This window comes from Schistocerca cancellata, chromosome 5 (genome assembly GCF_023864275.1).
Source record: "Schistocerca cancellata isolate TAMUIC-IGC-003103 chromosome 5, iqSchCanc2.1, whole genome shotgun sequence".
NCBI classification, from domain to species: domain Eukaryota; kingdom Metazoa; phylum Arthropoda; class Insecta; order Orthoptera; family Acrididae; genus Schistocerca; species Schistocerca cancellata.
Genome location: NC_064630.1, coordinates 519,779,197 through 519,793,617, shown reverse-complemented (window position 1 = coordinate 519,793,617; position 14,421 = coordinate 519,779,197). Strand labels below are relative to the sequence as shown.

Here is a 14,421-nt window from a genome sequence, read left to right as displayed (position 1 = left end):
CATTATATTCCCACATGGCTAAATGCTGGATGTAACTAGTGTCTAAAGTGAAGAAGAAGGAACAGATAAATAACATAGTGTCACTTGCTGAGTGCGCTAGAGAGTTTCCCATCACAGAAATACACCTACTGCTCAACAAGTAAAATAACTGCAAATTCTGAGGCTTCATACAGAATCAAATAGTAATGAAAGTCAATTACCCTAACAGTGAGTTTGAAGGCTGGTAAAAGTTTGGACTTCAAGAAACATCTTCCTTAACCATTGTTTATGATGCCTTCTATGTGACTATAACATAAGAGAATGGAGTTAATGAAGAAAATGAAGTAGGGGAGAAAAGTAGTAATGAAATGAAAGGATATGCATTGGCTTTGTAAATGTTTGGGTATGCTGTCTGTTTAATGTATTTGCATCAAAACTTCTTGCAATGAAAATGTAAACAATGGGCATGGTTTAGATTTTCCCAAATTCCTATTTGTTCTATAATAATAATCATGATTTCTTCCTACCACAACAACCACTGGAATGCAAACTCTGACATGAGTGTATTTTTTAATGTTAATGATATTCTAATAAAGTAATAACATTATGTTTTCAATTCTTGTGCAGCTTGTATTATTTGCAACAAACAAAGAGAAGTTCATTTATCTCAAATGTAAGAAAATTAACATGATCCCATATCTTTAAATCAAGTGTCCATTTGAAAATTATATTTTTTCCCCTTGTTAACACATACTCAAGTTGAAAGCCAAACTACTTACCGTGGTAACGTAAGCTCAACTGCACCTAATAAAGCTGTCGTAACTGGCAATACAGTTCCCTTTAATCTCTCAAAGACTAACTGGAAAATCCCAATATCTTGAGAATCCTGGAGTTTATTGATATCATCAATTTGTTGATGATAGGATGTAAGAAGTTTTCTAAATTTCTCCATAACTGAAAAAGAACATACAGAAGTTATGACTTTTTATAATTCATTGAACCGCTTAATGGAAAAGTGAAGTTTTATAAAATAATATTTGCAACTACATGACTAAACATAAAAGACTCAAAAAGCAAAATGCAGGCAATCAGTTTTTAGTAGCTAGCAGCCCTATTAAATGTTTATAATGGTTCAAAAACCAGTCGGTCACTCACTTTAAATAGGGCAGACAGTATGGAAGTACTCAGCCTATCATAGGGATAATGTGACTGCAACCAAAATGCATCTCTTTAGATGGAAGTTGTGATACTCAAAAAGATATGTTTTGTTTATTGTGTGTGGTCACTGGGTAAACACAAAACAGTAAAGATTATTAAGATACAGTGTGTCTGAAAAGTCCCTCTGCAACAGTGATCTCTGCATAGGTTGGCAGCACATTCAAGTTTTTGTGTAAGACAGGGGCTGGGATTCACTGCTAGTGGCAGCAGTTATGTTGGAAAATTGGATTCAACATCATTACAAATAAAAGAGTGAAATTAATTAATTATATTCATTACAATTAAATACACTGTATTCACCAACATCACAGTAGGTGCTGAAAATGTTTTCCGCTTTATTGAAGGCATAGTTCAACACATTTACTTTTATTTGTGAACACCTTTACCAATGTTTCATGTGTAATCAAATACAGATAATCAATTGTTGCTGTCTTCAGTTCACCTATTGTCTTTGGGTTATTTTGATACACAAATGTTTTTGTCGCACCCCAACAGAAACAGTCAGCAGAAACAGATCCAGTTAGTGTGGGGACTATAGACCATTCATTATTAGTCTGTCTCTACATATTCCATTTAAAAGTCGTAGGGAATCGTGTGCTGTATGAGCAGCAGCATTGCCATGTTGAAAAAAATGAATGACTGATCTCATTGTCATTCAGCAGGGCAATAAATGGATAAATTATGTGGGAACAATAGACATCAAAAGTGGTGGCCGTATCAAAAATGATCAGCCTTATAATTCACACTCACGTTACAGGAACCCACACTCTAATTTTCTCTATGAGCAATGGTGTCTGTCTTCAGGCATTTTGATTTTTGGATGACCAACTTCATAAATTCTGGGAATTAATATAGCCAGATAGGTGAAACAAACCCTCATCACCAACAAATGTGTGATCTAAAAGACCACCTTCATATCAGTTAACAAATTGCTGAAACCATTCACAATATGAAACTTCCTGGCAGATTAAAACTGTGTGCCCAACCGAGACCCGAACTCAGGACCTTTGCCTTTCGCAGGAAAGTGCTCTACCATCTGAGCTACCGAAGCACGGCTCACGCCCAGTCCTCACAGCTTTACTTCTGCCAGTATCTCGTCTCCTACCTTCCAAACTTTACAGAAGCTCTCCTGGAAACCTTGCAGACCTTGCACTCCTGAAAGAAAGGATACAGCGGAGACATGGTTTAGGCACAGCCTGGGGGTTGTTTCCACAATGAGATTTTCACTCTGCAGTGGAATGTGCACTGATATGAAACTCCATGGCAGATTAAAACTGTGTGCCTGACCGAGATTTGAACTCGGGAACGTTGCCTTTCGCGAGCAAGTGCTCTACCATCTGAGCTACCGAAGCATGAATCACACCAGATCTTCACAGCTTTACTTCTTCCAGTATCTCGTCTCCTACCTTCCTAACTTTACAGAAGCTCTCTTGCAAACTTTACAGAACTAGCACTCCTGAAAGAAAGGATACTGTGGAGACATGACTTAGCCACAGCCTGGGGGATATTTACAGAATGAGATTTTCACTCTGCAGCGGAGTGTGCGCTGAAATGAAACTTCCTGGCAGATTAAAATTGTGTGTCCGACCGAGACTTGAACTCGGGACTTTTGCCTTTCGCAGGCAAGTGCTTTACCATGTGAGCTACTGAAGCACAACTCAGGCCCGGTCCTCACAGCTTTACTTCTGCCAGTATCTCGTCTCCTACCTTCCAAACTTTACAGAAGCTCTCCTGCAAACCTTGCAGAACTAGCAATCCTGAAAGAAAGGATACTGCGGATACATGGCTTAGCCACAGCCTTGGGAATGTTTCCAGAATGAGATTTTCACTCTGCAGCGGAGTGTGCGCTGATATGAAACTTCCTAGAAGATTAAAACTGTGTGCCCGACCAAGACTCAAACTCGGGACCTTTGCCTTTCGCAGGCAAATGCTCTACCATCTGAGCTACCAAAGCGTGAGTCACGCCCGGTCCTCACAGCTTTACTTCTGCCAGTATCTCGTCTCCCAACTTCCAAACTTTACAGAAGCTCACCTGCAAACCTTGCAGAACTAGCACTCCTGAAAGAAAGGATATTGCGGACACATGGCTTAGCCACAGCCTTGGGGATGTTTCCAGAATGAGATTTTCACTCTGCAGCAGAGTGTGCACTGATATGAAACTTCCTAGCAGATTAAAACTGTGTGCCCGACCAAGACTCGAACTCGGGACCTTTGCCTTTTGCGGGCAAGTGCTCTACCATTTTTTCTTTTTTAACCCAAGGTTTGCCTGTCAGCAGCGGAAAGAGGCGTTACCTGTTGTGCAGCATTGTGTTTTTCACCGTTGCACTACGAGCTGAAAGTATTTTCTTGCGATTTGCTTATCAATTCATTTCCTTCATACTTATCACCCTGGAATGTGAGTCTTAAGTGAAGAATATTGAATTTCGTATCGTTGACAGTTGATTTGAATTTCTTCAGAAACACTTGTATTGTGAAGCAGCTTGGCAGTCAGAAAGCCGAGATCTATGACCATTAACACAACTTACGGAGTCGTGCTGCCAAGAGGATTTGATGTGTGAAGGTTTTCTTCTGATTTTGTTACAGAATTTTTTCTGGAAATTTGCAGCTCCATAAAATAAATCACGAAAAAAAGTTTGGACATGCTGGCCTCTGGCACGGTTAGAACTGACGACTCCTTCAAGCGTTGCAAACACTATAAACATGTGGTACCACTTTTTTTAATTTTTGTTTTAAATTTTTTTTGGGTCTCCTTCCTCCCCTTCAACCCATCCTTGCACTCACCAATTTCTACCTTCTCAGCCTGGCTTCTATGCCATTAAAAGAACGTCTAACACAAAATATGCTTCTTCTGCATCAAGAAAAGAAAACATGTTGTCACTGCAATGGAAAGTTCAAGGTGCGTTACTTCTGCAGCAAAGGAAATGTTTCATTCCTGTTGATGACTCTTTGCTGCAAAACTTTTATTTTCATTTTGTTTTGTTGTTTTTTTTTGTTTTTTTTCTTTTTTAAACTTTTTTTAATATACGAAAAAGGTTTTTTTTTTTTAAATTGTTTGTTTCCACTATTCTTTGCATGAGACATCTCGGCTGTGCTGTTTGACGGCACTCAACGCTCATCTACTCGAGGGTTGCCTATTATGGTATACCCAAAGCATATAGCGTGGTCTCGTTTCTTTTTCCCCATTTGTACGCAATCTCCTATGTCGGCAGTTGTCTTCTCTTAGCACTGAGTGCCCAATTGCCGGACGCCACACACTGGTTGTGATGTGGAGTATAGGGACGTGGGAAAAAAAAAAAAAAAAAAAAAGAAAACACTGCCTTCAACGTTATTAACAGTCGGACTCAGTGCATACATCTACTTCATCGTTCCTTGTTCATTTTTTTTCATCATCTTTGTCGTTCATAGTGTCATTATTCTCAATGCTAGCATATAGTTCGCGAACTTTTGTCTGTATTTGTCATCCTTCATCAGCAGTTGTGCTTGTGTGGCTAGATATACCTTGTAGCCCTGGTAAGATGGCGCATCTTCGGCTTTAATTAGGTAATGCAGAGTATGTCCTGTCAGCCATGTCCATATATTTTTCTTTGTGATGGGGTAGTAAGTGCCATCAGGTTGCAACACCGATGTGATGGAGATTGTCTGTCTAGCTGTCCTGCAGATAGAAGATAGAGGCAAGGTTCATTCTGCACCATTCCCAGACCAATTTATTGCAAGTTGTCTATGAGGGCACACTACCCACATCTGTCAGTTGCCAACAATCGTATTCTGTGTAATTTTTCTTTCGTAGGTATGGTCTCATTAACTACTTTATACCACGTTGATCTGATATTTGTTTCGAGCACTTTGTTGTGGATGTTCTTCCAGATTTGAGCCCAATCCCGTAGGGGATATTTCGTTTCCATGCGGTTTACTCTTCAACTAGTATTCATTATCCGGTATAGTTGGGTGGTTGTAAGGTCCTGTAGCAGTGCGCTCAGTTTCGCTCGGAGGTAACTAACTTCGAGCAGAAACAGCCTGATGTCGTTGGCTTTGTAGTGGGTTTCCCCCAGGTTTATCGGTATTGCCATATTAGTAGGTGTATACATCCGTAGGGCCATATGGAGCACGCTATCTGGGTAGTCTTGAAACAGATGAATAGTTCTCTGTATAAGAAGAGCCTTGCATTTAATTTCAACATCTATTAGCCCTAGGCCCACTTTCCCTGGTGGGAGAGTAATAACATTAATTCCCACTTTGAATATTTTGCCCCTCCAAATATACCAACCAATTTCCGTCATTATTTGCTTGGAAATGCTGTTGACCACAGGGATTGTCTGCCCTACATACCATATTTTCGAAAGTATCATTTTATTGATAAACTGTACTCTTTGTATGAGGCCCTGTTCTCTGCCCTTATTTTGCTGGAGACGACCTCTCGTCATAGCCAGAAGCTCTTGGCAGTTGTCCGTAGTAGTTTTCAGAAGGCAGCGACTCATTCGTATTCCCAGCAGCTTGATACTCTTGTGTACTACATATGGGCAGTTATCATCAATTCTAAACCCTCTGCCGATCGGCATTAGTTTAGTCTTTCGATAGTTGAGCTTTGAGCATGAGGCTCGTTCATACTCCCGTATACTATTAGTGACTTTTGTAGGTCTCACTCCGAACGTACAATGACACGTCATCCGCATATGCCACACATTTTACAGTCATCAAATACAGGGTTAAGCCCTCAAGTGTACAGTTCAGCAAACGGACAAGTGGCTCAACGGCAATGACATAAAGAGGCATTGACATGGGGCACCCTTCTCGTACAGATCCCTCAATAGTTATTTGCCGGGAGAGTTGCCCATTGATGATGATACTAGAGCAAGCAGAGGTGTACATATTTTTGACCATCATAATAAAACCATCACCAAAACCCAAATGGTTCATAATTTGAAAAAGGTAGCTGTGCGAGATCCTGTCAAAGGCTTTGCATTGATCTAGAGCTAAAATTGCAGCCTTTGGTTGGGTAATAGCACTAAAGGAGATGATCTCCATATAATCTGTGAGACTTTTAAAGATCGTTCGACCAGAGATGGCTGCTGTCTGACTATCATGTATGATTTTATGTAAAACATGTTTAATTCTCACAGCTAGAACACGGGCCACAATTTTGTAATCGGAGTTGAGGAGGGAAATAGCACGAAATTTATTGACATCATCTGGTGGTATTCTTTGGGGATGAGTACAATTAGACTATAACTGAATCCTGCTGGTAGTTGCCAACCTGCTTTAATTTCATTACATATGTTCAGGAAGCAATGTTCGAGTAAGTACCAGAATTGTTTGTAGAATTCAATGGGTAGTCCATCTGCCCCGGGCGATTTATCACCCTGAGCCTTCCTCAAAGGCTCCCGAAGTTCTTCCTCAGTGACATCACTTAGTAATAGTCGTCTGTCCATCTCATTGAGGGTCGCTGTAAGGTAGTTTTTCATGGTCGTAAATGCCTTGTCATTCGTGGGCTCTAACATGTACAGCCGTCGGTAATAGTCGGTTATATATTCCTTTATCTCATTCTGGGTTGTGGTGACACTGCCATCTTCTGTTTTTAATCGGTGACTCAATTTCTGTCTCGCGCAGCGTTTCTCTTTTGCAAGATGGAAGGAGGATGGGCTTTCATCATAGGCGCTGTTACTATCGCGAGAACGTATTTTAATTCCTTCCAGTTGTCTTCGTTTCAATAGTGTTAGCTTCGCCTTAATCCTTTTGATCTGTACAAAGTTCTCCTGTGTGACATGAGGAGCAGAATACAGCTCACGGAGACATCGAAAATAAATTTTGAAAAGCTCTTCCTGCTGCCGGCTCCTTTCATAGCTGTACAATTTCAGGCAATTAATAAGTTTGGGCTTTGCGCAGCGGCACCGCCACAGTGTGACCGACAGGAAAGTTTGTTGGCGCCGTGAGCAGAGATCCCATACTTCCTGCACCCGTTCTCTTAAACCTTGACCATTGAGTATTGAAACATTCAGCTTCCAACCTGCTCTGCCACTGTACGTTCCCCGCCGTACCATTCGGATTGTACAGTGATATGCCTCGTGGTTGGAGAAGTACAACAGCCACGTCTCTGTTACACAGATCTTGTCCCGCAGGCATTTTCCTACATAAATTCTGTCTATTCAGATGGCAGTTTGAGTGGTAAAATACGTAAAACACTGTCAGTGCCCGTTCAGGATTTCCCAGGTGTCTTCTAGGTCCATCAGCCGAACAGTTTCGGCAAGTATCGCACAACCGTTAAAATTCGGCCATTAGTCTTTAGGCTTTAAAACACAATTAAAATACCGCCAACGATCACGTCCTCCTCATTCCTCTGTAAAAGACACAATAAGTCAGTAGCATAAAAATGTGCTCTGGCAGCTCTATTTTGATTCCCCGAGGGAGCATAGATGTTTGTCAATCGAACTCCATTATTAAGGCACGAGATTCCTCTGCCAGACTCTAGTCTTTCCACGTCCAAGACAATAATACCCTCTTTGAACAACAGAGCTGTGCCTGAGGAGCTATCTGGGATGGTATTTGTCGGTACGTCATACCCAGGAAAGTCGGGTAGGAAATGGTGAGCCACCTCTTGCAGCATCGCGATGTCTGCATCACAGCTATACAAATAATCGCAGAGACTGTGTATCTTCTGCTCTGAAGTTATTTTGTTTATGTTTACAGTGACTATCTTGTAGTCTTGAAAAGGAGGCATGAAGTTCTCTATGTTAAAAGTCGCTGACCAGTCAGCACAAGCATGATGTCGGTGAGGAAATTAATACGTATCCAAATCATCATCTTTTCTCAGGTTTGTTGAAAGCTGTTGTGTCACAAGTAATTATGCTCTCCCCGCTGGCATAGCCTCCTTTGTGGTTCAGACGTAGTCAGTCCTCGATCCACCGACATGTCCTCGATATCATCAGCCCAGCTGCCTGCATTTGACATGTCCATCTTCTGATCTGAGCCCTTTCCCATTGGACATTGTTCTGTTCGCCCCTCTCCCAGAAGCTGCTTAGAGACCCGATCCTTGTCTGCTGCAGTGTGATTTCCAACCCCAGAGTTCGGCGTGGTCACTGCTATCGCCTGGTTGTAGCCACTCAATTGCTTTGCATCTGTCCTGCCAAGAGTTACGTCCATTAATTCGTGGGCAATTTGCGCACCTTTCTCGCACAGCAGTGGAGCTGTTTTCTCAGCATCCTTGTGAGCGATCTGTCGCTTTTTGTGTTTTTTAGGAGAAACGTCAGCCCTTTCATTTGCCACAGTCACTGAGGAAGAGCTGGAGATTGGTAATCCGGTGTTGTCGTCGCTTCCCATTGATTTAGAATCCGCTTCTTTGTTGGTGCGTTGATCATTCTCAACATCTTGGGTTTTCTTGCCAACCTGGGCGCTAACCAAACACGTAGCCTCCAGATCGTTCAGTTTCATCGTCACGTCGGGGGTGGTGTCAGCGTTGCCCTCTGGGGTGGCAGTCGCCATTGGTGTCTGGTCAGCTTCGGTGGTGTTGACAGTTGTGTCCATGTGAGTGACCTCCGTTGCTGCCAGGGTCGAATGGATTGCCACCACATAAGTTAGAGGCATTGATGACATCTTGTTACTAGGAACACTTTCGCCTGGTGGCAACTGTGACACTCATCTCTGTACGCATTGTGCGCGAACATGATCAGTTGCACCACACCCAGAGCAAGTTCGAGGCTGTCCATCATATATAACAATGGCCCTGTATCCACTGATCGTAATATATGATGGAATGTGTTTCTCCAGTTCTATTTTCACCTGTCTAACACCGTTCAAGACAGGAACTTTGAAGGACATCCACTTTTCTGCAATATTGCTGATATTGTTGTTGTGGTCTTCAGTCCTGAGACTGGTTTGATGTAGCTCTCCATGCTACTCTATCCTGTGCAAGCTTCTTCATCTCCCAGTACCTACTGCAACCGACATCATTCTGAATCTGTTTAGTGTATTCATCTCTTGGTCTCCCTCTACGATTTTTACCCTCCACGCTGCCCTCCAATACCAAATTGGTGATCCCTCGATGTCTCAGAACATGTCCTACCAACCGATCCCTTCTTCTAGTCAAGTTGTGCCACAAGCTCCTCTTCTCCCCAGTTCTATTCAATACCTCCTCATTAGTTATGTGATCAACCCATTGGACACTGTTCTGCATAAGATACCTGAACTTCGCCAATATTACCATCACTGTGAGTAAATTTAAGGCTACTACCGCATGACTGAACAATTTTATCGCATATTTCAGCAGTTTTAAACTTTATGTCCGCAGTACTGCTAACGATCGAAAGATATACACCAATTATTTCATCAAAAGATTGTTTCAAAACATTCTCAATCCATGCTTTGAGTTCATAAGCTTTAGGTCGTGCATATTTCGGATCAAAACTTAATTTCAAAGTATCTTTTCGTGCTAGTTCATTCATAGTCAACTCGTGACATTTTTCACACAGTAACCCTTAACTGTGTACTCTACAATAGCATCAACTCACCGTAAACAGCGCTCAGCCGGCAGCAGCAGAGACGTAAACACAAGCGCACATCCGCTTGCCATGGCCGCCGAGGGCCAACTCACCATCTGAGCTACCGAAGCACGACTCCACCCGGTCCTCACAGCTTTACTTCTGCCAGTATCTCGTCTCCTACCTTCCAAACTTTACAGAAGCTCTCCTGCAAACCTTGCAGAACTAGCACTCCTGAAAGAAAGGATACGCTGGAGACATGGCCTAGCCACAGCCTGGGGGATGTTTCCAGAATGATATTTTCACTCTGCAGTGCAGTGTGCGCTGATATGAAACTTCCTTGCAGATTAAAACTGTGTGCCAGACCAAGACTCGAACTCAGGACCTTTGCCTTTCGTGGGCAAGTGCTCTACCATCTGAACTACCGAAGCATGACTCACGCCCAGTCCTCACAGCTTTACTTCTGCCAGTATCTCATCTCCTACCTTCCAAACTGGTGCTCAGGTGGTAGAGCACTTGCCTGCGAAAGGCAAAGTTCCCGAGTTCAAGTCTCGGTCGGGCACACAGTCTTAATCTGCCAGGAAGTTTCATATCAGCGCACACTCCGCTGCAGAGTGAAAATCTCATTCTGGAAACATCCCCCAGGCTGTGGCTAAGCCATGTATCCGCAGTATCCTTTCTTTCAGGAGTGCTAGTTCTGCAAGGTTTGCAGGAGAGCTTCTGCAAAGTTTGGAAGGTAGGAGACCAGATACTGGCAGAAGTAAAGCTGTGAGGACTGGGCGTGAGTCATGCTTCGGTAGCTCAGATGGTAGAGCACTTGCGCACGAAAGGCAAAGGTCCCGAGTTCGAGTCTCGGTCGGGCACACAGTTTTAATCTGCCAGGAAATTTCATATCAGTGTACACTCCACTGCAGAGTGAAAATCTCATTCTGGAAACATTCCCCAGGCTGTGGCTAAGCCATGTCTCCGCAGTATCCTTTCTTTCAGGAGTGCTAGTTCTGCAAGGTTTGCAGGAGAGCTTCTGTAAAGTTTGGAAGGGAGGAGATGAGATAGTGGAAGAAGTAAAGCTGTGAGGACCGGGCGTGAGTGATTCTTTGGTAGCTCAGCTGGTAGAGCACTTGCCCGCGAAAGGCAAAGGTCCCGAGTTCGAGTCTCGGTCGGGCACACAGTTATAATCTGCCAGGAAGGTTCATATCAGCGCACACTCTGCTACAGAGTGAAAATCTCATTCTGGAAATGTTCACAATATGTTATTCATTTCCCATGGTCCATAGAATAAAATTGTTTCACAGCAGTAATTTTATACAGATACATTACCAGTTCTTTGCTTAGAGCCTGTTGCCGTATGAGAGACCTTAGTCTCTTGTGATAATCTCCTCACTTATTTTGTTGGACTCTGCAACATGGCATCCAAAATGTTGTCAAGCTTCCATTCCTTTAAAATTGTGGTCCTACCAGTTCATGGTGCATCATGAACTGAGCCTGTTGTCTGGAATTTGCGAATTAAACCACATAGAGTACCACAATATGCACACATTTAAGCAGAAAGATACAATCTAAACTGCCTTCTGACATGCTCCATGGAGTTTCCTCATGCACAGAACAACTCTTCCACTGAAATTGTCCTTGTTGCAATAGTAAGCATTCTCACTACAGTCAGCTTGCACAAGAATTATACAATAACACAACTGTATCTGGAATGCTCATGCAACACAACTACCCCTTCCCTACCACTGCTGGACCACCAAACACATGCTGCCAACCTATAATGCCCCACACAATAAGACACATGAGGCTAACTGCTGCAGAGAGACTTTGTGGATGCTCAGTGTTAAGATTGTTAAAATTATTGTGTATCCTACTCACAAACAGATGTGTTAAGATTATTGTAAAAATATTATTGTACAAAATTTAATTAAAAACTGTAGTAAAGTAAATTCTTTTAATGAATTTAATCATATAATGTAAAATAAGAGACAGATTCAACATTATAGGATATTTTCACTTGTTTTCATGACTATAAAGATAACTGATGAATTTAATTGTAGCTGTTCTTCCACTGATAATGATGAATAGTTACCACACTTAAAAATCTGCATAGTTGATGACATTATGACTTAAACTTGCAAATGTAGACCCAGTGATGACTTGTACTTTTTATTATAATACTACAGACAAATTCTTGTAATTCTGCCCGACATATGAACACATCAGTCAACATAATAGTGCATATGTTTGACAAGGTTGCTACGCACCATGGGAAAGGATACATCTGCTGGTGCCAGTTCATGGGGTAAAGCAGATTTAAGGGCCACTGTGGACTACCACAGCCTCACTTGGCAACCCATTGATGTTTACAACAACCTACTGATGAAAACCTATGTGTTTTTTTTCTAGACTATGATTTGGGCTTTGTTGTTCCCTACTATCAATGTTTTGGTATCCCATGAAATTGCCTGTCTGCCTAATGTGTACTGCTTCCGCACACAGCTTCAATGACCAATGCATCTTCAGTAGATGAAACAAAAGTAAATGGATACATGAAACATGTGTAACTCATGCAGAAAATTTGTACAGTACTGTACTGACTATGAGGACACTTACAACAGTGGAGATAAGAATTTTTAGGAACTGCAACCCACCCCATGCTGGAACATAACTTGTTAAGTGGTTTTGGTGCGTGTTTCAGCCAAAATGTTCTACCAGTTTCTCAAGCTCTGGAAATGACAGCTTGAGCAGTAGCACAAGCTGGCACACAATCTGATAGATCTAGCACAAGGACAGTCACTTTTGACAACTCCAGCTTTCCCATAATTCAACAAAGCTCAAAACGACCAGGAAGAGTATCCAAGTCACTTCATTTGCAGGCATGCAACATTACAAGCCAAGAGTGATTGAGACCCTTTCTACACTCCTGGAAATTGAAATAAGAACACCGTGAATTCATTTTCCCAGGAAGGGGAAACTTTATTGACACACTCCTGGGGTCAGATACATCACATGATCACACTGACAGAACCACAGGCACATAGACACAGGCAACAGAGCATGCACAATGTCGGCACTAGTACAGTGTATATCCACCTTTCGCAGCAATGCAGGCTGCTATTCTCCCATGGAGACGATCATAGAGATGCTGGATGTAGTCCTGTGGAACGGCTTGCCATGCCATTTCCACCTGGCGCCTCAGTTGGACCAGCGTTCGTGCTGGACGTGCAGAGCGCGTGAGACGATGCTTCATCCAGTCCCAAACATGCTCAATGGGGGACAGATCCGGAGATCTTGCTGGCCAGGGTAGTTGACTTACACCTTCTAGAGCACATTGGGTGGCACGGGATACATTCGGACGTGCATTGTCCTGTTGGAACAGCGCAAGTTCCCTTGCCGGTCTAGGAATGGTAGAACGATGGGTTCGATGACGGTTTGGATGTACCGTGCACTATTCAGTGTCCCCTCGATGATCACCAGTGGTGTACGGCCAGTGTAGGAGATCGCTCCCCACACCATGATGCCGGGTGTTGGCCCCGTGTGTCTCGGTCGTATGCAGTCCTGATTGTGGCGCTCACCTGCACGGCGCCAAACACGCATACGACCATCATTGGCACCAAGGCAGAAGCGACTCTCATCGCTGAAGACGACACGTCTCCATTCATCCCTCCATTCACGCCTGTCGCGACACCACTGGAGGCGGGCTGCACGATGTTGGGGCGTGAGCGGAAGACGGCCTAACGGTGTGCGGGACCGTAGCCCAGCTTCATGGAGACGGTTGCGAATGGTCCTCGCCGATACCCCAGGAGCAACAGTGTCCCTAATTTGCTGGGAAGTGGCGGTGCGGTCCCCTACGGCACTGCGTAGGATCCTACGGTCTTGGCGTACATCCGTGCGTCGCTGCGGTCCGGTCCCAGGTCGACGGGCACGTGCACCTTCCGCCGACCACTGGCAACAACATCAATGTACTGTGGAGACCTCACGCCCCACGTGTTGAGCAATTCGGCGGTACGTCCACCCGGCCTCCCGCATGCCCACTATACGCCCTCGCTCAAAGTCCGTCAACTGCACATACGGTTCACGTCCACGCTGTCGCGGCATGCTACCAGTGTTAAAGACTGCGATGGAGCTCCGTATGCCACAGCAAACTGGCTGACACTGACGGCGGCGGTGCACAAATGCTGCGCAGCTAGCGCCATTTCACGGCCAACACCGCGGTTCCTGGTGTGTCCGCTGTGCCGTGCGTGTGATCAGTGCTTGTACAGCCCTCTCGCAGTGTCCGGAGCAAGTATGGTGGGTCTGACACACCGGTGTCAATGTGTTCTTTTTTCCATTTCCAGGAGTGTATTATCTAGGAACTCACAGCTCTGGCCCACTTTATTTGACTCATCAGTCTGCCCCTTACCACTGTTTGCTCACTGCCTGTTTATAGTTTCTTCAACTTCATATTACAACATCTGACAAGTTTTGCATCATGGGTCCCAGACACACAAGGCCCAGGTAGAAAATGCCAATTGACTTGTTCTTGTGAACTATCGTGCACATAATCACCAATACATGACATGATTAGCTCCTGAGAGTGAAGTGAACATTTAAGCATTATAGCGATCAGATCCTTCTTTAGCTGAAGTTTGGCATCTGGCTAGCACCTCAAAGATTTCTCAAGCAACTCGGGCTACCAATTCCACTGATTGTGAAATATCAGAACTGCCATTTCAATCAGCAAATGCAATGCAACTTAGTCCATCTGATGGTCAAATCATCCACT

The 14,421-nt window shown here is 43.6% G+C and overlaps 1 protein-coding gene across 1 annotated transcript in view; it reads right to left on the bottom strand.

The window, feature by feature from the left end:
• LOC126188640 (dynein axonemal heavy chain 6) overlaps positions 1 to 14,421 on the bottom strand; it is a 1,044,937-nt gene that overhangs the window by 903,510 nt on the left and 127,006 nt on the right. The window contains exons 30-44 of the mRNA XM_049930241.1: positions 14,333 to 14,360; positions 14,116 to 14,226; positions 12,369 to 12,434; positions 11,789 to 11,937; positions 11,397 to 11,523; positions 11,187 to 11,279; positions 8,027 to 8,814; positions 7,501 to 7,814; positions 6,554 to 7,333; positions 5,281 to 5,515; positions 4,640 to 4,849; positions 3,907 to 4,004; positions 759 to 933; positions 507 to 566; positions 130 to 201 (exon numbers count right to left, since the gene is read on the bottom strand). Of these exons, the coding sequence (XP_049786198.1) occupies positions 130 to 201; positions 507 to 566; positions 759 to 933; positions 3,907 to 4,004; positions 4,640 to 4,849; positions 5,281 to 5,515; positions 6,554 to 7,333; positions 7,501 to 7,814; positions 8,027 to 8,814; positions 11,187 to 11,279; positions 11,397 to 11,523; positions 11,789 to 11,937; positions 12,369 to 12,434; positions 14,116 to 14,226; positions 14,333 to 14,360 (3,306 nt within the window). The remainder of the gene's footprint in view (positions 1 to 129; positions 202 to 506; positions 567 to 758; positions 934 to 3,906; positions 4,005 to 4,639; positions 4,850 to 5,280; positions 5,516 to 6,553; positions 7,334 to 7,500; positions 7,815 to 8,026; positions 8,815 to 11,186; positions 11,280 to 11,396; positions 11,524 to 11,788; positions 11,938 to 12,368; positions 12,435 to 14,115; positions 14,227 to 14,332; positions 14,361 to 14,421) is intronic.